Raw genomic sequence first — 24802 nt, forward strand, 5'->3', positions numbered from 1 at the left:
TACAACTCCCAGATTCCCAGGGCAATCACCCCACAAACCCAACCAGTATTTACAGTTGGCCATGTTGGGTCCTTGTGCCAAGTTTGGTCCAGATCTGTCATCGGCTGGGTTCAGTGCTCTCGGGATGCAGGTGAACTACATCTCCCAAAATCAAGGTCATTTCCCCCAAACCCCTGCACTATGTTCAGTTGGTCACAGGGCTTCCCTCTACCAAGTCTACTATATACTTATACACACACACACAAATGTATGCAATGCTTTTGATATGAAATAAATAAATGTGTATAGATATGTATAGATAGATATAGATTATTTGTTGTTGTTCATTCGTTCAGTCGTCTCCGACTTTTCGTGACCTCACAGAACAGCCCACGCCAGAGCTCCCTGTCGGCCGTCACCACCCCCAGCTCCTTCAAGGTCAGTCCAGTCACTTCAAGGATGCCATCCATCCATCTTGCCCTTGGTCGGCCCCTCTTTCTTTTACCTTCCACTTTCCCCAGCATAATTGTCTCCTCTAAGCTTCCATGTCTTCTCATTATGTGGCCAAAGTAGATTATTATCCTATCCATTTTGCCTGGGAACTTGTACAGATGGACAGCTGATGGCCCATGGGCTGGCACCGGCCAACAGACCACCATTGTGAAGAGCACTGTTTTAGATGGCAATACACATTTGTTCCTTGGTTTCAAGAAGTGCAAAACGTTGCCTTTGGGGAGCACGGCACATCCTGGGTGAGCTCCTCTCCTCTGCCTGGTTCTGTACATTCCGTTCCAGATCTTTTCATTGTCTGGCAGTCTTGAAGCCCCAGGATGTTTTTCTGCTTACCGTTCAAGCAAGAAGAGCAGGAGGAGACCAAGGAGAGCATGGAAAGGAGGTCCATCTCAGCTCCATTCAGGAGGAAAGCAAGCAGGGCTGCTCCCCTTTTCCTTCTTCCGGGGTCTCATCACAACCAGACCTTCATGTAAGAAGGCACAATAAAAGCACTCCCAAAAGACGGCCAGTGCAGAAAAGCCTTCAGAGAAGGAGACTTCGCCATACTCTGAGGCAGCCGATTCCACTCTCCAACAGCTCTTACTCTCAGGAAGTTCTTCCTAAACTTTTGCCATTTGAACCCATTGCTCTTTCCGTGCCATTTGAACCCATGGCTCCTTTCTTGCGGCCTGGTCTCAAGAGCAGCAAAAAGTCAGTTTTCCTTCTTCTCAGTGAGACAACCTTTGAAATCTTGAAACAGGTTTCTCTTGTTCCCTCTCTGCCTTCTCTTCTCTCAGCTAAACATCCCCCAGGAGGAAAGGAGGAAGGAAAAAGAGAAGGAAGGAAAGAAAAAAGGGAGGAAGAGAAGGATGGAAGGAAGGGTAGAAGGGAATGGAGGAAGGGAGGAAAGAAAGAAGGAAGGAAAGATAAAAGGGAAGGGAAGGAGGGAGGGAAGAAAAGGCAAAGGGGAAGGAAAGGATGAAGAGAAGGATGGAAGGAAGGGGGTGGAAGGGGATGGAGGGATGGAGGAAAGAGAGAAGGAAGGAAAGATAAAAGGGAAGGAAGAGAAGGATGAAAGGGAGGGAGGGAATGGAAGAAGGGAGGGAGGAAAGAGAGAAGGAAAGAAAAAAGGGAGGAAGAGAAGGATGGAAGGAAGGGTAGAAGGGAATGGAGGAAAGGAGGGAGGATGGATGAAAGGGTGGAAGGGGATGGAGGAAAGGGGGGAGGGAGAAAAGAGAGAAAGAAGTAAAGATAAAAGGAAAGGGATGGAGAGAAGGTGAAAGGAAGGGAGGGAATGGAGGGAGGGAGGAAAGAAAAGGCAAAAGGAAAGGAAGGAAGGGATGAAGAGAAGGATGTAAGGAAGGAAAGGTGTAGGGAAGGGAGGGAGGAAAGAGAGAAAGATGGAAAGGTTAAAAGGGAAGGAAGAGATGAAAGGGAGGGAGGGAGAGAATCGAGGGAGGGAGGAAAGAGAAGGAAGGAAAGTCAAAAGGGAGGGAAGAAAGGAAAGGAGGAAGGAAGGGATTAAAAGAAGGATGGAAGGAAGGGAATGGAGCAGGGCCGTAGCCAGAAAAAAATTTCGGGGAGGGTTGACAATTTCAGGGGGGGGGTTGAAAATTTCGGGGGGGGGGATTTTGGGGAGGGTTGAAAATTTGGGGGGGGGGGTTGAAACCTGCCTCCTAGCTCACGCTGAAGCAAAGCGCACAGCAGAGGGCAGAGCAACCTTCAATAGCCTGCAGCTCCACCCCTGTCAACCACCTCCACCAAGTCTGGCCTCCTTAATGAGAGCATTCAATACACACACACCCCACTTGGTTGCTTCACTACATCGCTATTGCTGCAAGTAATGACAGTGTGAATAAATTGTCAATATATGCTTGAGATAGTGCTTACAGCTCTGGAGGGACTCTTAATTTTTTGCATCTCATAGACTTAGCATGGGGATTTGGTTAACCAGTTAAAATTCATGAGTAAACCAGTTTTTTTAAAAAAATCTGAAACATTTCGGGGGGGGTTTGAACCCCTAAAACCACCCCCTCGCTACAGGCCTGGAATGGAGGGAGGGAGGAAAAAAGGAAGGAAAGATAGGGAAGGAAGGGATGAAGAGAAGGAAGGAAGGAAGGAAGGAAGGAAGGAAGGAAGGAAGGAAGTGAATGGAGGGAGGAAAGAGAGGGAAAGAAAGAAAGACAAAAGGGAAGGAAGGAATAAAGGACGGAATGAGAGGGAGGGGGGAAGGAGGGAGGAAAGGGGGAAGGAAGGAAGGAAGGAAGGAAGGAAGGAAGGAAGGAAGGAAGGAAGGAAGAAGGAAGGAAGGGTGGAAGGGAAGGAAGGAAGGAGGGAGTGAGAGAGAAAGGGAGAGGTAAATGGAAGGAAGGGAAGGAGGAAGGAAAGAGAAGGAAGGAAGGGTGGAAGGGAAGGAAGGAGGGAGTGAGGGAGAAAGGGAGAGGTAAATGGAAGAAAGGGAAGGAGGAAGGAAAGGGAGAAGGAAGGAAAGGTAGGATGGTGAGAGAGAGGAGGGCCTGAGAAAAGAGCCCAAGGGGCCACATCCATCCCCTGGGCCTGGGTTTCCCCGTACCTGTACTAGGGACTGTTGGCCTTTGACTGACAACCTCCACCTGCTTTGCTGAAGGAGACTGTCTCCTGCCCTTGCAATGTGATATGGCCCATCTTTTGGAAATGCAAACCTCCCCTCTGGATCCTTGCCTTTCCATCAGCCACAGCTTGGATGATTCCACCTCTATTTGTGACAATTAGGATGCACTTTGTGTCTCAGTTATAATTGTAAAAACCCAGAGAGTTCGGTTGCTGCTCAATTTATTTGCGGAGAGAAACAGGGCCCTGTTTTTGTTCTATTTTCATAGTTACCGCTTTAAAAGGGTTTGTATGCTTTTCAATTTGGTGTTGAGAATCTCTTGATCGTTTAAGGAGGCCGTTTGAATGAAGAGGGAAGTGTTTCTTCTTCTTTTTTAAGTGTCCAGCATTAAGAATAGTTGAACAAATTACAGCAAATAATTGTCCAAACCTGCAGCTTTTTGTATTAACAGGCAATATCTGACCACGGGGGCAGGTTATCATTTCGTAACAATGTGTGTGAAAATGAGCTTTCTGCCAGCCTTGGAAACATCTCGAGAGAGAGAGAGAGAGACTCCAATCTAGAAACCTATAAGACAAAAAAAATATTCTTATTGTTGCCTCCTCAAATAACACTGTGGTTTGCATTCATTCCAGAATGGGTTTGAACCGCAGCTTTGACGCCCCATGGCCCTCTTTGCATTTATTATTTCAAATGAAAAAGCAACAGACTTCCACCTTTCTCAGAGAGGAAATTCTCAACATTATGCAATCAGGCTCAGATCTTCCTGCTTCAATTTATGTCATATTGTGCTGCACAATAGGGACATCTTGAGCATCTTTTGCAGGAATTCCATATTTCTGATTCCTTTAAAAACAAATAAATAAACAATGTATTGTTGAAGGCTTTCAGGGCTGGAATGACTGGGTTGTTGTCGGTTTTTCGGGTTGTATGGTCATGTTCTAGAAGCATTCTCTCCTGACGTTTCGCCTGCAGGTGAAACATCAGGAGAGAATGCTTCTAGAACATGGCCATACAACCCAAAAAACTTACAACAACCCAAATAAATAAACAACTCTGAGGACCCTAAAAACATAAAAAGGTAAAGGTTTCCCCTGATATTAAGGATAATCATGTCCAGCTCTGCAGAGTGGGGCTCATCTCCATTTCTAAGCTGAAGCTCCGGCGTTGTCCATAGACACCTCCAAGGTCATATGGCCAGCATGACTGCACGGAGCACTGTTACCTTCCTACCAAGGTGGTGCCAATTGATCTACTCACATGTTTTCAAAATGCTAGGTTGGCAGAAGCTGGAACTAACAGTGGGAACTCACCTGCTCTTCGGCTTCGAATCACTAACTTTTCAGTCAGCAAGTTCATCACCTCAGTGGTTTAACCTGCTGCACCACTTGGGGGTTCCCTCAAAACATACACCAAGAGTAATAAATCTGTTTAATTGAGTAATTGATTCAAAATTAATTGTAATTACAGAAACTGGAGGGGGAATATGTCATTGACCAGTACTTGGTGTTAGTCACTTAGCTAAATATACTTAACTAAAGGTGTATCCGAACTATAGAATTAATGCAGCTTAACACTGCCTTAATTGCCAAGACTCAATGATATGGAATCAAGAGAGTTGTAGTTTGGTGAGCCACCAACACTCTTTGGTAGATCCTTCCTTCCTTCCTTCTATCTTTCCATCCTCCTTCCCTCCCTCTTTCTCTTTTCTTTCCTTTCCTCCTTCCTTCTCTCCTCCTTTCCTCCTTTCCTCCTTCTCTCCCTTTTGTCTTTCCTTCTCTCTTTCCTTCCTCCTTCCCTCCCTATTTCTCCTTCCATCATCCTTCCTTTCCTCTTTCCTCCCTCTCCTTCTTCCTTCTTCCTTCCTTCCCTTTTGTCTTTCCTTCCTTTTCTCTTTCCTTTATCCTTCCCTTACTTCCTTCCATTTTTCTCTTCCTCCCTTTCTTCCTCCCTTCTTTCCCTTCCTTCCTTCCTTCCTTCCTTCCTTCCTTCCTTCCTTCCTTCCTTCCTTCTTTCCTTCCTTCCTTCCATTCCACCCTTTCACCCTTCCTTCCCATTAGTCTTTTCTTCCTTCCCTCTTTCCTCCCTCCTTCCCTCTCTCCCTCTTTCTCCTTCCACCATTCCCTTCCACCCTTTTGTCCTTCCTTCTTTCTCTCTCTCTTCCCTTCCTCCCTCCCTTTCCTCCTTCTTTCTCCTTCCATCCTTCCCTTCCACCCTTTTGTCCTTCCTTCTCAATTTCCTTTATCCTTCTCTCCCTTCCTTCCTTCCTTCCTCCCTCCCTTCCTTCTCTCTTTCCTTCTCTCTTTCCTTCTTCCTTCCCTCCCTCCCTCCCTCATTCTTTCTCATCCCATCCTTCCCTTCCACCCTTTGTCCTTCCTTCTCAATTTCCTTTATCCTTCTCTTCCTTCCATCCATCCATCATTCTCTTTGTCCCTTTCTTCCTTCTATTATTCCTTTTATCCCTTCCTTCCTTCTTTCCTTTTGTCTTTCCTTCCTTTCCTGTTTCCTTCCACCTTCCCTCTTTCACTGTTCTTCCATCCTCCCCTTTCTCCTCTTTTTCCTTCCTTCCTTCCTTCCTTCCTTCCTTCCTTCCTTCCTTCCTTCCTCCTTTCCATCCATCCATCCATCCATCCATCCATCCATCATTCTCTTTCTTCCTTCTATTTTTCCTTTTATCCTTTCCTACCTTCCTTTCTTCCTTCCCTTTTGTCTTTCCTTCCTTTCCTCTTTCCTCCCACCTTCCCTCTCTCATTCTCCCTCCATCTTTCCCTTTCTCCCCTTTTTCCTTCCTTCCTTCCCTCTTCTTTCATCCTCCTTTCCCTCCCTGCCTTCCTTCTTTCCTTCCATCCATCCATCCACCCATCCATCCATCCATCCATCCATCTATCATTCTCTTTGTCCCTTTCTTCCACCTATTTTTCCTTTTATCCTTTCCTTCCTTCCCTCCCTTTTGTCCTTCCTTCCTTCCTTCCTTCCTTCTCAGTTTCCTTTATCCTTCCCTCCCTCCCTTCCATCTTTCCTTCCTTCCATCCATCATTCTCTTTCTCCCTTTCTTCCTTCTATTTTCCTTTTATCCTTTCCTTCCTTCCCTTTTGTCTTTCCTTCCTTTCCTCTTCCATCCCGCCTTCCCTCTGTCACTCTCCTTCCCTCCTTCCCTCCCTCCCTTCCCTCCCTCCTTCCTTCCTTCCTTCCTTCCTTCCTTCCTTCCTTCCTTCCTTCCTTCTTTCTTTCTTTCTTTCTTTCTTTCTTTCTTTCTTTCTTTCTTTCCTCCTTCACTCTCTACCTTCCTTCCATCATCAGGAGTGCTAGCATGTGGCCCCCAAGTTGGAAAGTTGGCCCAGGCCTGAACTAGTGTCTTGGCTACTGAACTGACTCTCGGCTTTCAGGGAGCTCTCCTAGGTGCTGAACTGGCTTGGGAAGCAGAGCTCAGGACCATGGAGAGCTCCTCTATCCCTGGCTCCCTCACCCCACTGCTGTGTATCATGAGATGCGATTTGGAGGCAGAGGGCTTTCCTGCTTGGAGAGGAAGAGTACCAATCACTGGAGCAAGGCAATTGCCTGGCAACTGTTGGGGCCAGCTGGGATGTCTATGTAAATAAATCAGAAATGTTTCCAACGCAGCCTGGCTCCGCAGCGCCAGTTTCTCCCCCGCTAAGCAGGCGATCCAGCAGCCTGCCTTCCTGCCTGCGAGGTTTCCGCCATCCCTTATCGCCTGCGGTCGGGAAACACAGCTGCGGTGCCGGCATATCCCAGTGTCTCGGGAGGATGCAAGGCGGTTGTGCCCTGGAAAACCCCTCTCTTTGCAAAGCAGGAAGGAGCAGGGGGGAATCATTCTGTTGGATTTATGCTTCATGTTGATTGCATAGCATAGACATAGACTACACCAAGGCAGTGAGTTGCCTCCTTTGCTGTGTATGGCCGGCACTTACTATTGGTTAGAGCAGTGTTTCTCAACCTTCCTAATGCCATAACAACCCCTTCATACAATTCCTCATGTTGTGGTGACCCCCAACCATAACATTATTTCTGCTGCTGCTTCATAACCATCATTTTGCTACTGTTATGAATCCTCATGTAAATATCTTATATGCAGGATGTATTCTCATTCACTGGACCAAGTTTGGCACAAATACCTGATATGCCCAAATTTGAATAGTGGTGGGGTTGGGGGTTGATTTTGTCATTTAGGAGTTGTAATTGCTGGGATTTATAGTTCACCTACAATCAAAGAACGTTTTGAATGTCACCTTATGTTGTGGTGACCTCCAACCATAACATTATTTTCATTGCTGCTTCATAACTGTAATTTTGCTACTGTTATGAACTGTAATGTAAACACCCAATATGCAGGATGCATTTTCATTCACTGGACCAAATTTGGCACAAATACCTAAAACACCCAAATCTGAATACTACTGGGATTGGGTGAGGGATTGATTATGTCATTTGGGAGTTGTAGTTGCTTTCATTTATAGTTCACCTATAATCAAAGAGCATTCTGAACCCCACCAATGATGGAATTGAACCAAACTTGTCACACAGAACTCCCACGACCAACAGAAAAGACTGGAAGGGTTTGGTGGGCATTGACCTTGAGTTTGGGAGTTGTAGTTCATTGAGATCCAAAGAGCACCGTGGACTCAAACAATGCTGGATCTGGACCAAACTTGGCATGGATACTCAATATGCCCAAATGTGAACACTGGTGGAGTTTGGGGGAAATAGACTTGACATTTGGGAGTTGTAGTTGCTGGGATTTGTAGTTCACCTACAATCAAAGAACGTTTTGAACTTTACCAGTTATGGAATTGAACCAAACTTGGCACACAGGACTCCCATGACTGGAAGGGTTTGGTGGACATTGACCTTCAGTTTTGGAGTTGTAGTTCACCTACAACCAGAGAGCACTGTGAACACAAACAATGTTGGATCTGGACCAAACTTGGCATGAATACTCAATATGCCCAAATGTGATCACTGGTGGAGTTTGGGGAAAATAGACTTGACATTTGGGAGTTGCTGGGATGTATAGTTCACTTACAATCAAAGAGCACTCTGAACCCCACCAACTGTGAATGTTGAGACTTCCAGAGCATGTAATTACCACTTTTCTGGCCTACAGTTCTCTAACTTGATTGTTGGATCATGGGAGCCAGGGATGGCTCAACCCATTACGCAAAGAAAGCATTTGCAGTGTAGTTGATTTTGCCCAGGGGCACTCTTGAGGTGTTCTTGGGGGAAATTAGACCTTGACATATGCGAGTTGTAGTTACTGGGATGTATAGTTCACCTACAATCAAAGAGCATTCTGAACTCCACCAATGATGGAATTAAACCAAATATGGCACACAGAACTCCAAAGACGAACAGAAAATATATATCAGTTATTGGTTGGGGGGGGGGGGGCAAAATACTGTTTGCTTACCCTTGAAAATTACCTAGGGCCACCTCTGATGGGAGTTGTACATAGTCTCCAAATTCAGTGCTGCGAGGCTTGCCTTTGTGTTGTATGGGACTTGCCTGATGTCGGCATTGGTCTCTCTTCTAGATATTCCACATGACGTACGACTTGGCGAGTGCCGTGGTGAGGATTGTGAATTTGATCGGCATGATGCTCCTCCTGTGTCACTGGGACGGCTGCCTCCAATTCTTGGTGCCCATGCTTCAGGACTTCCCTGATGACTGCTGGGTCTCATTGAATCGTATGGTGGTAAGTGCCTTCCATCTCACAGCTATACCTTCTGCAGGACAGGTTGCGTGAGGCTGAGCAAGATACTCCAAAATACTCTCAAATTTTCCACATGGGTGGCTGAAAGAGTGGTACTGAAGGGTGCAAGGGCCACCTATTTAATATTATTTACCATATATACTCGAGTATAAGCTGACCCGAATATAAGCCAAGGCACCTAATTTTACCACAAAAATCTGGGAAAACGTATTGACTTGAGTAAAAGCGGAGGGTGAGAATTGCAGTAGCTACTGGTCAATTTCAAAATAAAAATAGATACCAATAAAATGACATTCACTGAGACATTTGTAGGTTTGAATATTTACATAAAACTGTAATTTAAGATAAGACTGTCCAGCTCTGATTAAACTATTATTCTAACCTTCTTCAATGACAATGAGCTTACGTGGCCTTCCAATAATAATAGAGTAAAATAATAAATATAATGAAAATAATAATAATAAAATAAAATAATGGAAATGTAGTAATAACAATAATAATAGAGTAAAACAATAAATGTCATACAAATAGAATATAAATAAATGTAATAATAATAATAAAGTAAAATAATAAAGGTAATAATAATAGCTTAAAATAATAAATGTGATAAAATATTGATAATACCAATAATAATAGAGTAACATAATAAATGTGATAATAATAGAGTAAAATAATAAATGTGATAAAATAATAATAATAGAGTAAAATGATAAATGTGATAATAATAGCATAAAATAATAAATGAGATAAAATATTATTAATAATAATAGAGTAAAATAATAAATGTGATAAAATATTAATAATACCAATAATAATAGAGTAACATGATAAATGTGATAATAATAGAGTAAAATAATAAATGTGATAAAATATTAATAATAACAATAATAATAGAGTAAAATAATAAATGTAATGATAAAAATAGAGTAAAATAATAAAAGCGTTGTCCATAGACACCTCCAAGGTCATATGGCCAGCATGACTGCATGAAGTGCTGTTACGTTCCTGCCGGAGTGGTACCTATTGATCTACTCACATTTGCATGTTTTCAAACTGCTAAGTTGGCAGAAGCTGGGGCTAACAGCGAGAGCTCACCAGGCTCCCTGGATTCAAACCGCTGACCTTTTGGTCAGCAAGTTCAGCAGCTCAGCTGTTTAACCTGCTGTGGCGCCGGAGCTCCTGATCAGGAAGTAACTCTTAGAAAATGCAACAATTGAAGAACCAGCATTGCCCATAGACACCACCAAGGTCATGTGGCCAGCATGACTGCGTGAAGTGCTGTTAACTTCCTGCAGGAGCGGTACCTATACATTTGCATGTTTTCAAATTGCTAGGTTGGCAGAAGCTGGGGCTAACAGCAGGAGCATACCCTGCTCCCTGGAGTCAAACCGCTGACCTTTTAGTCAGCAAGTTCAGCAGCTCAGCTGTTTAACCTGCTGCATCACCGGAGCTCCTGATCAAGAAGTAACTCTTAGAAAATGAAATAATCAAACGGCTGGCGTTGTCCTTAGCCACTGCCAAGGTCATGAGGCTGGCATGACTGCATGAAGCACTTTTACCTTCCCGCAGGAGCGGGACCTATAGATCTACTCCCATTTGCATGTTTTCGAACTGCTAGGTTGGCAGAAGCTGGGACTAAGAGCAGGAACTCACCCTGCTCCCTGGATTCAAACCACTAACTTTTTGGTCAGCAAGTTCAGCAGCTCAGCTGTTTAACCTGCTGCGTCACCGGAGCTCCTGATCAGGAAGTAACTCTTAGAAAATGCAATAATCGAAGAGCCAGCGTTGTCCATAGACACCGCCAAGGTCATGTGGCCAGCATGACAGGAGCAGAATTCAAAACGATCTTGACAGATTAGAGAGATGGGCCAAAACTAACAAAATGAAGTTCAACAGTGACAAATGCAAGATACTCCACTTTGGCAGAAAAAATGAAATGCAAAGATACAGAATGGGTGACGCTTGGCTCGAGAGCAGTACGTGTGAAAAAGATCTTGGAGTCCTCGTGGACAACAAGTTAAACATGAGCCAACAATGTGATGTGGCGGCAAAAAAAGCCAATGGGATTTTGGCCTGCATCAATAGGAGCATAGTGTCTAGATCTAAAGAAGTAATGCTACCCCTCTATTCTGCTTTGGTTAGACCACATCTGGAATATTGTGTCCAATTCTGGGCACCACAATTCAAGAGAGATATTGACAAGCTGGAATGTGTCCAGAGGAGGGCGACTAAAATGATCAAGGGTCTGGAGAACAAGCCCTATGAGGAGCGGCTTAGGGAACTGGGCATGTTTAGCCTGAAGAAGAGAAGGCTGAGAGGAGATATGATAGCCATGTATAAATATGTGAGAGGAAGCCACAGGGAGGAGGGAGCAAGCTTGTTTTCTGCTTCCTTGGAGACTAGGACGCGGAACAATGGCTTCAAACTACAAGAGAGGAGATTCCATCTGAACATTAGGAAGAACTTCCTGACTGTGAGAGCCGTTCAGCAGTGGAACTCTCTGCCCCGGAGTGTGGTGGAGGCTCCTTCTTTGGCAGCTTTTAAGCAGAGGCTGGATGGCCATTTGTCAGGGGTGATTTGAATGCAATATTCCTGCTTCTTGGCAGGGGGTTGGACTGGATGGCCCATGAGGTCTCTTCCAACTCTTTGATTCTATGATTCTATGATTCTATGGCTGCATGAAGCGTCATTACCTTCCCGCAGGAGCGGTACCTATTGATCTACTCACATTTTCAAACTGCTAGGTTGGCAGAAGCTGGGGCTAAAAATGGGAGCTCACCCCCACTCTCCGGATTCAAACCATCAACCTTTTGGTCAGCAAGTTCCACATCTCAGTGGTTTAACCTGCTGTTGCACTGAAGCTCCGGATCAGGAAGTAACTCTTAGAAAATGCAATAATCGAAGAGCCGGCGTTGTCCGTAGAAACCGCCAAGGTCATGTGGCCAACATGACTGCATGAAGCACCATTACCTTCCTGCAGGAGCGGTACCTATTGATCTACTCACATTTGCATGTTTTTGAACTGCTAGTTTGGCAGAAGCTGGGGCTAACAGCGGAAGCTCACCCCAGTTCCGAGATTCGAACTGCCAACCTTTCAGTCACTTTCAGTTAACTGAGTCTCCGGTAATAAAGAAAGATAAGGATTATCTCAGTGCCTAAAGCACTAGAAACACAACACAGAAATCTAAATTTGTATCATCGAAAAAGGAAGCAAGCTAGATGAGGGCAGATCGCAGCCTAAAAATACTTCTGTGTTAGCGTTTCAGAGGAAAGAGGTGACGTGCCCCCTTTATCAAAGGCAAGTGTCACGGCTGGCAGAACAAGAGGGAAAGCAAAGCCAATCTAGCAGCAGGGAGGGCAGCCCGTAGGTTGGCGTTTGGGAGAGATTTATTTTTCCTCCTGTTGCGTGCTCTGCTGCGGGTCAAAGAATGTGTAAGTTGTGTGAGCGCTGCCTGGGGTGAAAGACCGGCCTGGAATCAGGAGATAAGTTTAGTTCTGTTCAGAAGCAAATGCGTGCCAGAGGAAGCGGGGATTGGTTGCACCCTGGACCTGACCCAGCTTCCAAATAGTTACCAGATCATGGAAACAGAATCTAGGGCAGTGTTTCTCAACCTGGGGGGTCAGGACCCCTGGGGGGGTCACCAGGTGGTGTCAGGGGGGTCGCCAAAGACCATCAGAAAACACAGTATTTTCTGTTGATCATGGGGGTTCTGTGTGGGAAGTTTGGCCCAATTCTATTGTTGGTTGGGTTCAAGATGCTCTTTGACTCTAGGTGAACTATACATCCCAGCAACCATAACTCCCAGATGGTAAGGTCTATTTCCACCAAACTCCACCAGTGTTCACATTTGGGCATAGTGAGCATTCATGCCAAGTTTGGTCCAGATCCATCATTGTTTGAGTCCACAGTGCTCTCTGGATGTAGGTGAACTACAACTCCAAAGCTCAAGGTCAATTCCCACCAAACCCTTCCAGTATATTCTGTTGGTCATGGGAGTTCTGTGTGCCAAGTTTGGTTCAATTCCATCCTTGCTGGAGTTCAGAATGTTCCTTGATTTTAGGTGAACTATAAATCCCAGCAACTACTACTCCCAAATGACAACATCAGCCTCCCCCAATCCCACCAGTATTCAAATTTGGGTGCATCAGGTATTTGTGCCAAATTTGGTCCAGTGAATGAAAATACATTTAGCAAATGAGATATTTTCATTATGAAAATAATGTTATGGTTGGGGGTCACCACAAAATGAGGAACTGTATTAAGGGGTTGCGGCATGAGGAAGGTTGAGACCCACTGATCTAGGGATACAGAACTAGTATCTGATTTAAGATATTTTACTAAAGATATTAAAGATCCTCAAGGGGCCTCTGATTAAAGCGCTGAGCTGCCGAACTTGCCGACCAAAAGGTTCAAGGTTTGAATCCAGGGAGTGAGGGTGAGCTTCCATTTTTAGCCCCAGCTTCTGCCAACCTAGCAGTTCGAAAACATGCAAATGTGAGTAGATCAATAGGTACTGCTTTTGCAGGAAGGTAACAGCGCTCCATGCAGTCATGCTGGCCACATGACCTTGGAAGTGTCTATGGACAACACCGGCTCTTCAATTATTGCATTTTCTAAGAGTTACTTCCTGTGGAGCTCCGGTGCCACAGCAGGTTAAACCGCTGAGCTGTGGAACTTGCTGACCAAAAGGCTGACGCTTTGAATCCAGGGAGTGGGGGTGAGCTTCCATTTTTAGCCCCAGCTTCTGCCAACCTAGCAGTTCGAAAACATGCAAATTTGAGTAGATCAATAGGTACTGCTTTTGCAGGAAGATAACAGCGCTCCATGCAGTCATGCCGGCTACATGACCTTGGAGGTGTCTATGGACAACACCGGCTCTTCAATTATTGCATTTTCTAAGAGTTACTTCCTGTGGAGCTCCGGTGCCACAGCAGGTTAAACCGCTGAGCTGTGGAACTTGCTGACCACAAGGCTGACGCTTTGAATCCAGGGAGTGGGGGTGAGCTCCCATTTTTAGCCCCAGCTTCTGCCAACCTAGCAGTTTGAAAACATGCAAGTGTGAGTAGATCAATAGGTACTGCTTTTGCAGGAAGGTAACAGCGCTCCATGCAGTCATGCTGGCCACATGACCTTGAAGGTGCCTATGGACAACACCGGCTCTTCAATTATTGCATTTTCTAAGATTTACTTCCTGATCAGGAGCTCCGGTGCCACAGCAGGTTAAATCGCTGAGCTGTGGAACTTGCTGACCAAAAGGTCAGCAGTTTGAATCCGGGGAGCGGGAGTGAGCTCTCGCTGTTAGCCCCAGCTTCTGCCTACCTAGCAGCTTGAAAACATGCAAATGTGAGTAGATCAATAGGTACTGCTTTTGCAGGAAGGTAACAGTGATCCATGCAGTCATGCCGGCTACATGACCTTGGAGGTGTCTATGGACAACACCGGCTCTTTGGTTTAGAAATGGAGATGAGCACCAACCCCCAGAGTCGGACACGACTAGACTTAATGTCAAGGGGAAACCTTTGCTTTACCTTTAATATCCTCAATGCAAAGGGGGAGGAATCTCAGGGTGAGAGTTCTACCTTGAAAAGTGTGTCTGTGTGCTTTCCTCCTGTGTTAGACTTGATGTGTTATTGCTGCTGTGGCTGTTAAACGAATGGCATACTCAATGCAACTGTAGTTGATGCTTAATATTGCCTGTGTATTGACATCACCAGAGCTTACCTTCTGTGACCGCACATTCCGACTGTCCTGAGTTGTCAGGGATAATCCCAATTAATCCTCTTTTTAAAGATGAGCAAAAATGTCCCAGTTTCTATCCATGCCTCCCACTTCCCCCCTTTGCCTTCACTAACTGCATACTTAGTTCAAAGGGTGAAAGTAGTTTGCACTCAAGGAACTTCAAAGGCTGGAGAAGAGAAGAGGGAGGCAAGTCTTACCCTTCCCAGTCGGCTCAGGCAAAAGCAAACTGCTGCAGCCTCTCCTAGCTTGTTGAAGGGAGATATTGACAAGATAGAATGTGCCCAGAGGAGAGCGGCTCAAATGATCAAGGGTCTGGAGAACAAGCCCTGGGAGGAGCGGCTTAAAGAGCTGGGCATGTTTAGCCTGCAGAAGAGAAGTATGAGAGGAGACATGATAGCCATATGTGAGGTGAAGTCCTAGGGAGGAGGGAGCAAGCTTGTTTTCTGCTTCCCTGGAGACTAGGACTTGGGCTTGGTCTCATGTTAGCCGCCCCGAGTCCCCACTGGGGAGATGGTGGTGGCGTATAAATAAAGATCATGATGATTGTGATTATTATTATTATTATTATTATTGTAGAACACAATAGAACAATGGCTTCAAACTATAGGAAAGAAAGGAGATTCCACCTGAACATTAGGAAGAAGTTCCTAACTGTGAGAACTGTTCACCAGTGGAACTCTCTGCCCCGGAGTGTGATGAAGGCTTCTTCTTTGGAGGCTTTTAAACAGATGGCCATCTGTTGGGGGTGCTTTGAATGCAATTTTCCTGCTTCTTGGCAGGGAGTTGGACAGGATGGGCCACAAGGTCTCTTCCAACTCTAGGATTCTATTGTTGCACTCCAGAACAGAAATGATACTCTCTGATTTAAAACACACCACACGTTGAGTGAAAAACCAGTCCTTTTTACTGAAGCTGAGTAAAATAGCCAGTAGAAAGAAATGCTTGCAAAAATAGGAAAATTTCAAAATGTGAAAGATCAGTAAAATGCAGTAATTCAAAGCAATGCCCACAAAAGATATAAAAACAATCCAAGGCAGTATTTATCCAGACAGGAATCAACAGATTGCAAAGATAATTCAGAAGGTGTTAGACCACAGCATAATGCTAAAAATCTCTATAAAAACATGAGTTCCAAACGATGCCAGATCTAACAGGCTTTCCCTTGAAGCAAACCTTATATCCCAAAATTGGTTTCGTTTCCCCCACTCCTGCCTCTTATCTAACAAAGCCTTTCAGAGCGACGTAAAGGGAAGGGAAAGGAAGGGAAGGGAAGGGAAGAGAAGGGAAGGGAAGAGAAGAGAAGAGAAGAGAAGAGAAGAGAAGAGAAGAGAAGAGAAGAGAAGAGAAGAGAAGAGAAGAGAAGAGAAGAGAAGAGAAGAGAAGAGAAGAGAAGAGAAGGAAAGAAGGAGAGAAGGAAAGAAAAAGGGAAGGAAAGAAAAAAAGAAGGATGGAAAGAAAAGGGGGGAAGGAAGGGAAGAAGAAGGAAGGGAAGGGAAGGGAAGGGAAGGGAAGAAGGAGAGATGGAAAGAAGGAGAAAAAAAGGGAAGGATAGAAAGAAAGAAAGAGGGATGGAAAGAAAAGGTGGGAAGGAAGGAAGAAGAAGAGAAGGAAAGAAAAAGGGAAGGAAGGAAACAAAGAAAGAAAGAGGGATGGAAAGAAAAGGGGAGAAGGAAGGGAAGAAAAAGAAGGAAGGAAGGAAGGAAGGAAGGGGAGAAGGAAAGAACAAAAAGGGAAGGAAGGAAAAAAAGGAAGGAAAGAGGGAAGGAGAGAAAGAGGGAGGGAAGATTGGCCACAGCAATGTGTGGTGAGTACAGCTAGTAGATATATAAACCTGACTTGCCTAGTTTCCAACAGACATCCCAACCTCTGAGAATGCCTGCCATAGGTGCAGGCAAAAAAAGGTGCATTCTCAGGAGAGAATGCTTCTGGATCATGGCCAGATAGCCCAAAAAAACTTACAACAACCCACTGATTCCGGCCATGAAAGCCTTCAAGAATCCATTTCCCTTAAAATGTTTTTCCTCATATGTAAAAATAAATAAATACAAGTATGTCCTTGCTAAGCCAGAAAGGGAAATGTGAGCAAACTCGGGATGGTGTAAGATGAGCCTTGAAGGTAAATGAAGGCTTTCCTGGCACGAGCAATTGAGAACGAGATGCGTTGGGTGCCTGTTCGGTGCCAAGGAGCTCAATCAATCCTACCGCTTTGGACAGACCGTGGTTGACATTGTCAGTAATGGGGAGTGACATTTGTCCTATTTAGGCAGTCATTATCCATGGATAATGAGTGGAGTTGCCCAGGGATGGATCCTCACACACACCCAGATTATCCATGGATAATGAATGCCTGGAGAGAGAGGATTGCCATCAAAAAGGGGATGAGCTGGCTTTGAAGATGGAAGCTAGATCCTATTGGCGTCCTGCATAAGTTGCCCAGCTGAAGACATCACCCAATGAGAAATGCCCTTGTTGAGCTCAAGGTTGCAGAAACAGACACACATGCAGCCCTTACTTACTTACTTACCTTGGCGATCCCTCAATGTCCGGGTAGGATAGTTTTCCAAGTCCTGGTGGTGGGTCTGTAGGTGACTGTGGAGCCCGATTCTTGATCTGCATCTTCCACAGTGAGGGCATCAGTTTCCAGGTGAAGGCAGTCCCGGTTGGGGTTGGCTTGACGTGCCTTCCTCTTGGTACATTTCCCCCTTTCGCCCTCCATTCGTGCCTCTTCAAATTCTGCAGCACTGCTGGTCACAGCCGACCTCCAGCTGGAGAGCTCAAGGGCCAGGGCTTTCCAGATCTCAGTGTCTATGTCAGAGTTTTTGAGGTTGGTTTGAGCCCATCTTTAAATCTCTTTTCTTGTCCTCCAACATTTAGTTTTCCATTCTTGAGTTCGGAGTAGAGCAACTGCTTTGGGAGACGGCGGTCAGGCATCCGGACAATGTGGCCGGTCCAGCGGAGTCGATGGTGGAGGACCATCACTTTAATGCTGGTGGTCTTTGCTTCTTCCAGCAAGCTGACATTTGTCTGCTTGTCTTCCCAAAAGATTTGCAGAATTTTTGGAGGCAATGCTGATGGCATCATTCCAGGAGTTGCATGTGAAGTCTGTAGACAGTCCACATCTCGCAGGCGTATAGCAGGTTTGGGAGAACAATAACTTTATAAACAAGCTCCTTGGTCTCCCTACGGATGTCCCGTTCCTCAAACACTCTTATTTATTTATTTTATTTATTTCGAACATTTTTACCCCGCCCTTCTCAACCCCTGGGGGGACTCAGGGCGGCTTACAATTGGCAATAATTCAATGCCACATCATAAAATACAGAATAACAAATCTAACAATTATACATGAACATTAATAAATAAAATTAAAATAGTATACTTACACTCTGATTAGCTATTGCTCGTCTGGTGGCTGTTTAGCTAGCCATCTACTAATGAGTACTCCGCTTAACTTATCCAAATCTTCTTCCATGCCATAGTCAACATTATCAACTCTCAACTCCATTCGGAAAAAGCTGCACTCGCAGAGCTCAAGTGGTGTTGTGTTTCAGTGTCAATCCTGCATAGGCCCCTACTGCACAGGGATTGTGGTTGAAACGCAGCGGTTTCCACTTCACAGATGTAGGATCTCACGCCTTGATTTGCGGCGGCAGGCTTTGTGTCGAGTTATGCTAACTCCTCCATTCTCTCTCGTTTCATTCCATCCCATTAATTTAGCACCTTGACCCTCTCAGGAAAAGAGAAATGGGTTGCACGGACTGAAACACTGACAATAATTCACACTTCGAACTCTTGACAATTTGCTGGAATTGCAATCCCTCGGTAACTTTGCCTGCTCGCTTTCTTTAGATGCCGGAGCTCTATTACTCAGTTCTCAGTTGCTGTACTTGTTGCAAGAATATTCCCAAGAGCACCTTGAAATGACTGGGTCCCTGTTCAGTCCTGGTCACATAGCTCAGCGTTTCTCAACCTGGGGGTCAGAACCCCTTGTGGGGGGGGGGGGGTCGGGAGTGTCAGAGGGGTCACCAAAGACCGTCAGAAAACACAGCATTTTGTTAGTCATCATGGGGTTTCTGTGTGGGAAGTTTGGCCCATAGCTGCATATTTTCCCTTGCTGCAGGTGGCTTTGGAAGTCTTTTTCATTTGTTTGCTTTGAAGGATGAAATGGGCTTTGTGCCGTTCAGGGGAAACTGAAAGTGAAGGCTTTATGACATCAGTGCTCTGGGAGGCAAAGGGCTATCAATGCCCAGGAGCGCATGAGTATGCAGGAGACCGCTTGCCTGCAGCAACCTGACAGATGAAAAGAGGGATGGGGCACCAAGGCGCTTTCCCTGTGGTTTTCCAGTCGGTTGTTTCCTCGGCACTGCCCAGGCCTCTCCGCTTCTTGCAGACTCGAATTGCGGTGGGATTTTTTGCGTCTGGTGGTGCTAGGTTTTATTTTTATTTTTGCAGACAAATTCCATGCTTCAGGGAATGGCTGGAGATCTCAGCGGAATCAAAATAATATCCAAAGCTTGGGAAAGATGTTTTTGGTCAGGATGAGGTAGTCCCCAAAAATGACTTTTCCAAGTTCTGGATGTATCTCTCCTTGGAGTTGGAGTTCAGGGCATTTATTTATGTATTTATTTACCGTATTTATGTACTGCTTTTCTCAGCCCGAAGGTGACTCAAGGTGGGTTACATTCGGCACAATTCGATGCCCCCAACAAAATAAAATACAATTAAAAGTATAGGTTCATAAAAAATCAATGGAAACATAAATCCTCAGCGTCTCCTATTGAAATCACTATTCAATTGCATCGTCAGTCGTTCCATAGTCTATCAATGCCTGTTACATTGCATTTGCAAATGCTTGCTCGAAAAGCCAGGTTAAACCCCTGTGCTGGCAGGACTGAAGACCGACAGGTCACAGGTTCGAATCCGGGGAGAGGCGGATGAGCTCCCTCTATCAGCTCCAGCTCCTTTTGCAGGGACATGAGAGAAGCCTCCCACAAGGATGATAAAAACATCAAATCATCCAGGTGTCCCATGGGCAATGTCTTTACAGATGGCCGATTCTCTCACACCAGAAGTGACTTGCAGTTTCTCAGGTCGCTCCTGACACGATAAAAAAAACTTTTTGCAAAATGTTAAGGGGGAGGGGGGCGATCCAATATCCCTACGAAGGGCGTTCCACAGCTGAGGAGCCACCACTGAGAAGGCCCTGTCTCTCATTCCCCCCAAACACATCTGTAATGGAGGTGGGACTGAGAGCAGCACCTCCCCAGACGATCTTAGAGTCCTACCTAGATGGTACATAAGGGGAGATTCGTTCAGACAGGTAAGCTGGGCCGGAACCGTTTAGGGCTTTATAGCCTAAAGCCAGCACTTTGAATCTTGCCTGGTAGCAAACCGACAGCTGGACCATAAGTTTTAATTGTGCAAAAGCTCTCCCGGCCACCGCCAAGACGTGGCGGTGTACTGCTGTGAGCCTGGAGGTCGGCTGTGAGAAGCAGTGCTCCAGGCTCAGCAACGAGTCCAGGATCACTCCCAAGCTGCAAACCTGAGTCTTTAGGGGGGGTGTCACCATATCACAGGCCGTAACCCTATACCCTGTTCAGCCTTACGACTGACCAGGAGGACCTCTGTCTTGTCTGGATTCAGTTTCAATTTGTTTGCCCTCGTCCAGACCGTCACAGCAGCCAAGCACAGGTTCAGGACCTGGACAGCCTCCTTAGTAGCAGGTGGGAAGGAGGGATAGAGTTGGATATCATCTGTGTACAGGTGACACCACACCCAGAAACTCCAGATGATCTCCCCCCAAGCGGCTCCATGTATTCACTGCCTAAGATGGACAGGTTGCCCTGTCATTCCAAACATGAATCCATATTAATTGAATCTTACTTTAAAACTTACAATGGGTCAGTGTCTTCAGTTGCCCTTGAGGATAGCAGCTTAAACATGGAGCTCATGTGGCATACGGAGGTCCCTCATCAAACATCTTACCTTTGGTCTTCCAGCATCTACTGCTCACAGCGACCACATCACTTTGGCTTAGGATAGTGTTTCTCAACCTTCCTATGGCTGTGACCCCTTAATACAGTTCCTCATTTGTGGTGACCCCCAACCATAACATTATTCTCATTGTATTGTCGAAGGCTTTCATGGCTGGAATCACTCAGTTCTTGTGGGTTTTTTCGGGCTATATGGCCATGTTCTAGAGGCATTTCTCCTGACGTTTCGCCTGCATCTATGGCAAGCATCCTCAGAGGGTGAGGTCTGCTGGAGCTGGGAAAAGAGGGGTTTATATATCTGTGGAATGACCAGGGTGAGACAAAAGGCTTTTGTAAGTGGGCTAGGTGTGAATCTTTTCAATTGACCACCTTGATTAGCATACAATGGGCTGACTGTGCCTGGAGCAAACTCTTCTTGAAAGGTGATTAGATGTCCCTGCCTGTTTTTCTCTCTGCTGTTTTAATTTTAGAATTTTTTAATACTGGTAGCCAGACTTTGTTCATTTTCATGGTTTCTTCCTTTCTATTGAAATTGTCCACATGTTTGTGGATTTCAATGGCTTCTCTGTGTAGTCTGACATGGTGGTTGTGAGAGTGGTCCAGCATTTTTGTGTTCTCAAATAAAATGCTGTGTCCAGGTTGGTTCATCAGGTGCTCTGCTATGGCTGATTTCTCTGGTTGGAGTAGTCTGCAGTGCCTTTCATGTTCCTGGATTCTTGTTTGGGCGCTGCGTTTGGTGGTCCCTATGTAGACTTGTCCACAGCTGCATGGTACACGGTAGACTCCTGCAGAGGTGAGAGGATCCCTCTTGTCCTTTGCTGAACGTAGCATTTGTTGGATTTTCTTGGTGGGTTTGTAGATTGTTTGTATGTTGTGTTTCCTCATCAGCTTCCCTATGCGGTCAGTGGTTCCCTTGATGTATGGCAGGAACACTTTTCCTCTGGGTGGATCTTCATCTTGACTCTTGTGGCTTGTTCTTGGTCTTGCAGCTCTTCTGATGTCTGAGGTGGAGTCTCCATTGGCCTGGAGAGCCCAGTTGAGGTGGTTCAGTTCATCTTGGAGGAGGTGGGGTTCGCAGATTCTTTTTGCACGGCCTGCCAAGGCTTTAATGGTGCTTCTTTTTTGACTTGGGTGATGGTTGGAGTTTTTATGTAGATATCTATCTGTGTGTGTGGGTTTTCTGTAAACGGTGTGACCCAATCGTTGATCTGGTTTGCGGATGACTAGGACATCTAGAAAAGGCAGTCTTCCTTCCTTTTCTTTTTCCATAGTGAACTGGATGTTAGGGTGGATGCTGTTCAGATGTTCCAGGAACCTGTTGAGTTCTTCTTCTCCATGGCTCCAAATGGTGAAAGTGTCATCCACTGACACTGAAAAAATCAGCAATCTCAAGCTAAATACAACTGAAAAAATCAGCAATCTCAAGCTAAATACAAACGACAAACTGATCAGCTTCGATGTGGTGTCTCTATTTACCATGGTCCCAGTTGCAGACACCATGGCACTCATCAACCAGAGGTTCCCAGAAGACATCACGGCGCTGTTTCACCATTGCCTCACCACCAGTTACTTTCAGTGGGACAATGAATTCTACGAACAGAAAGATGGAGTAGCTATGGGGAGCCCTCTCAGCCCGGTCATAGCTAACTTCTACATGGAACAATTTGAAAAACAAGCTCTTGAAACAGCAACCAAAAAGCCCACTATATGGTTCAGATATGTGGATGACACTTTCACCATTTGGAGCCATGGAGAAAAAGAACTCAACAGGTTCCTGGAACATCTGAACAGCATCCACCCTAACATCCAGTTCACTATGGAAAAAGAAAAGGAAGGAAGACTGCCTTTTCTAGATGTCCTAGTCATCCGCAAACCAGATCAACGATTGGGTCACACCGTTTACAGAAAACCCACACACACAGATAGATATCTACATAAAAACTCCAACCATCACCCAAGTCAAAAAAGAAGCACCATTAAAGCCTTGGCAGGCCGTGCAAAAAGAATCTGCGAACCCCACCTCCTCCAAGATGAACTGAACCACCTCAACTGGGCTCTACAGGCCAATGGATACTCCACCTCAGACATCAGAAGAGCTGCAAGACCAAGAACAAGCCACAAGAGTCAAGATGAAGATCCACCCAGAGGAAAAGTGTTCCTGCCATACATCAAGGGAACCACTGACCGCATAGGGAAGCTGATGAGGAAACACAACATACAAACAATCTACAAACCCACCAAGAAAATCCAACAAATGCTACGTTCAGCAAAGGACAAGAGGGATCCTCTCACCTCTGCAGGAGTCTACCGTGTACCATGCAGCTGTGGACAAGTCTACATAGGGACCACCAAACGCAGCGCCCAAACAAGAATCCAGGAACATGAAAGGCACTGCAGACTACTCCAACCAGAGAAATCAGCCATAGCAGAGCACCTGATGAACCAACCTGGACACAGCATTTTATTTGAGAACACAAAAATGCTGGACCACTCTCACAACCACCATGTCAGACTACACAGAGAAGCCATTGAAATCCACAAACATGTGGACAATTTCAATAGAAAGGAAGAAACCATGAAAATGAACAAAGTCTGGCTACCAGTATTAAAAAATTCTAAAATTAAAACAGCAGAGAGAAAAACAGGCAGGGACATCTAATCACCTTTCAAGAAGAGTTTGCTCCAGGCACAGTCAGCCCATTGTATGCTAATCAAGGTGGTCAATTGAAAAGATTCACACCTAGCCCACTTACAAAAGCCTTTTGTCTCACCCTGGTCATTCCACAGATATATAAACCCCTCTTTTCCCAGCTCCAGCAGACCTCACCCTCTGAGGATGCTTGCCATAGATGCAGGCGAAACGTCAGGAGAAATGCCTCTAGAACATGGCCATATAGCCCGAAAAAACCCACAAGAACTGAGGGATTATTCTCATTGCTGCTTCATAACTGTAATCTTCCTACTGTTATGAATCACAATGTAAATATCCAATATGCAGGATGTATTTTCATTCACTGGACCACAAATGCCCAAATTTGAATACAGGTGGGGTTGGGGAGGGGTTGATTTTGTCATTTGGGAGTTGTAGTTCCTGGGATTTATAGTTCACCTATAATCTTTGTCATTTTAGAGTTGTAGTTACTGGGATTTATAGTTCGCTTACAATCAAAGAGCATTCTGAACTCCACCAATGATGGAATTGAACCAAACTTGGCATACAGAACTCCCACGACCAACGGAAAATACTGGAAGGGTTTGATGGGCATTGACCTTGAGTTTTGGAGTTGTAGTTCACCTATATCTAGAGAGTACCATGGACTCAAACAATTATTAATCTGGACCAAACTTGAAACAAATACTCAATATGACTGAATGCAAACACTGGTAGAGTTTGGGAAAAAATAGTCCTTGACATTTGGGAGTTGTAGGTGCTAGTATTTATAGTTCACCTACAATCAAAGAACATTCTGAATCCCACCAACGATGGAATTGAACCAAACTTGGCACACAGAACTCCCATGACCAACAGAAAATACTGGAAGGGCTTGGTAGGCATTGACTTTGAGTTCTGGAATTGTAGTTCACCTCCATCCAGAGAGCACCATGGACTCAAACAATGATAAATCTGGACCAAACTTGACACGAATACTCAATATGACCAAATGCAAACACTGGTCGAGTTTGGGGAAAATAGACCTTGACATTTGGGAGTTGTAGTTGCTGGGATTTATAGTTCACCTACAATCAAAGAACATTCTGAATCCCATCAACGATGGAATTGAACCAAACTTGGCACACAGAACTCCCATGACCAACGGAAAATACTGGAAGGGCTTGGTAGGCATTGACTCTGAGTTCTGGATTTGTAGTTCACCTACATCCAGAAATCACCATGGACTCAAATAATGATAAATCTAGACCAAAGTTTGGGGGAAATAAACCTTGACATTTGGGAGTTGTAGTTGCTTGGATTTATAGTTCACCTGCAATCAAAGAGCATTCTGGACCCCACCAATGATAGAATTGGTGATAGAACCAATGAACATGCAAATGTGAGTAGATCAATAGATACCACCTCTGTGGGAAGGTAACAGAGCTCCATGCAGCCATGCTGGCCACATGACCTTGGAGGTGTCTATGGACAACGTGGGCTCTTCAGCTTAGAAATAAGGATGAGAACCATGTCAGGGGAAATCTTTACCTTTATCTTATAATGTACTGAAACGTAGCTATTTCCTTATATCGTCCAAGTCTATGGTTGTATGGTGCCTCATTCTACA

The 24802-nt window shown here is 45.2% G+C and overlaps 1 protein-coding gene across 2 annotated transcripts in view; it reads left to right on the forward strand.

Annotated features, from left to right (window-relative positions):
- HCN4 (hyperpolarization activated cyclic nucleotide gated potassium channel 4) overlaps nt 1–24802 on the forward strand; it is a 151109-nt gene that overhangs the window by 88677 nt on the left and 37630 nt on the right. For both annotated transcript variants that reach the window (XM_060755260.2, XM_067471409.1), the window contains exon 3: nt 8610–8771. In XM_060755260.2, the coding sequence (XP_060611243.2) occupies nt 8610–8771 (162 nt within the window). The remainder of the gene's footprint in view (nt 1–8609; nt 8772–24802) is intronic.

This window comes from Anolis sagrei, chromosome 9 (genome assembly GCF_037176765.1).
Source record: "Anolis sagrei isolate rAnoSag1 chromosome 9, rAnoSag1.mat, whole genome shotgun sequence".
Classification (NCBI taxonomy): Eukaryota; Metazoa; Chordata; class Lepidosauria; order Squamata; family Dactyloidae; genus Anolis; species Anolis sagrei.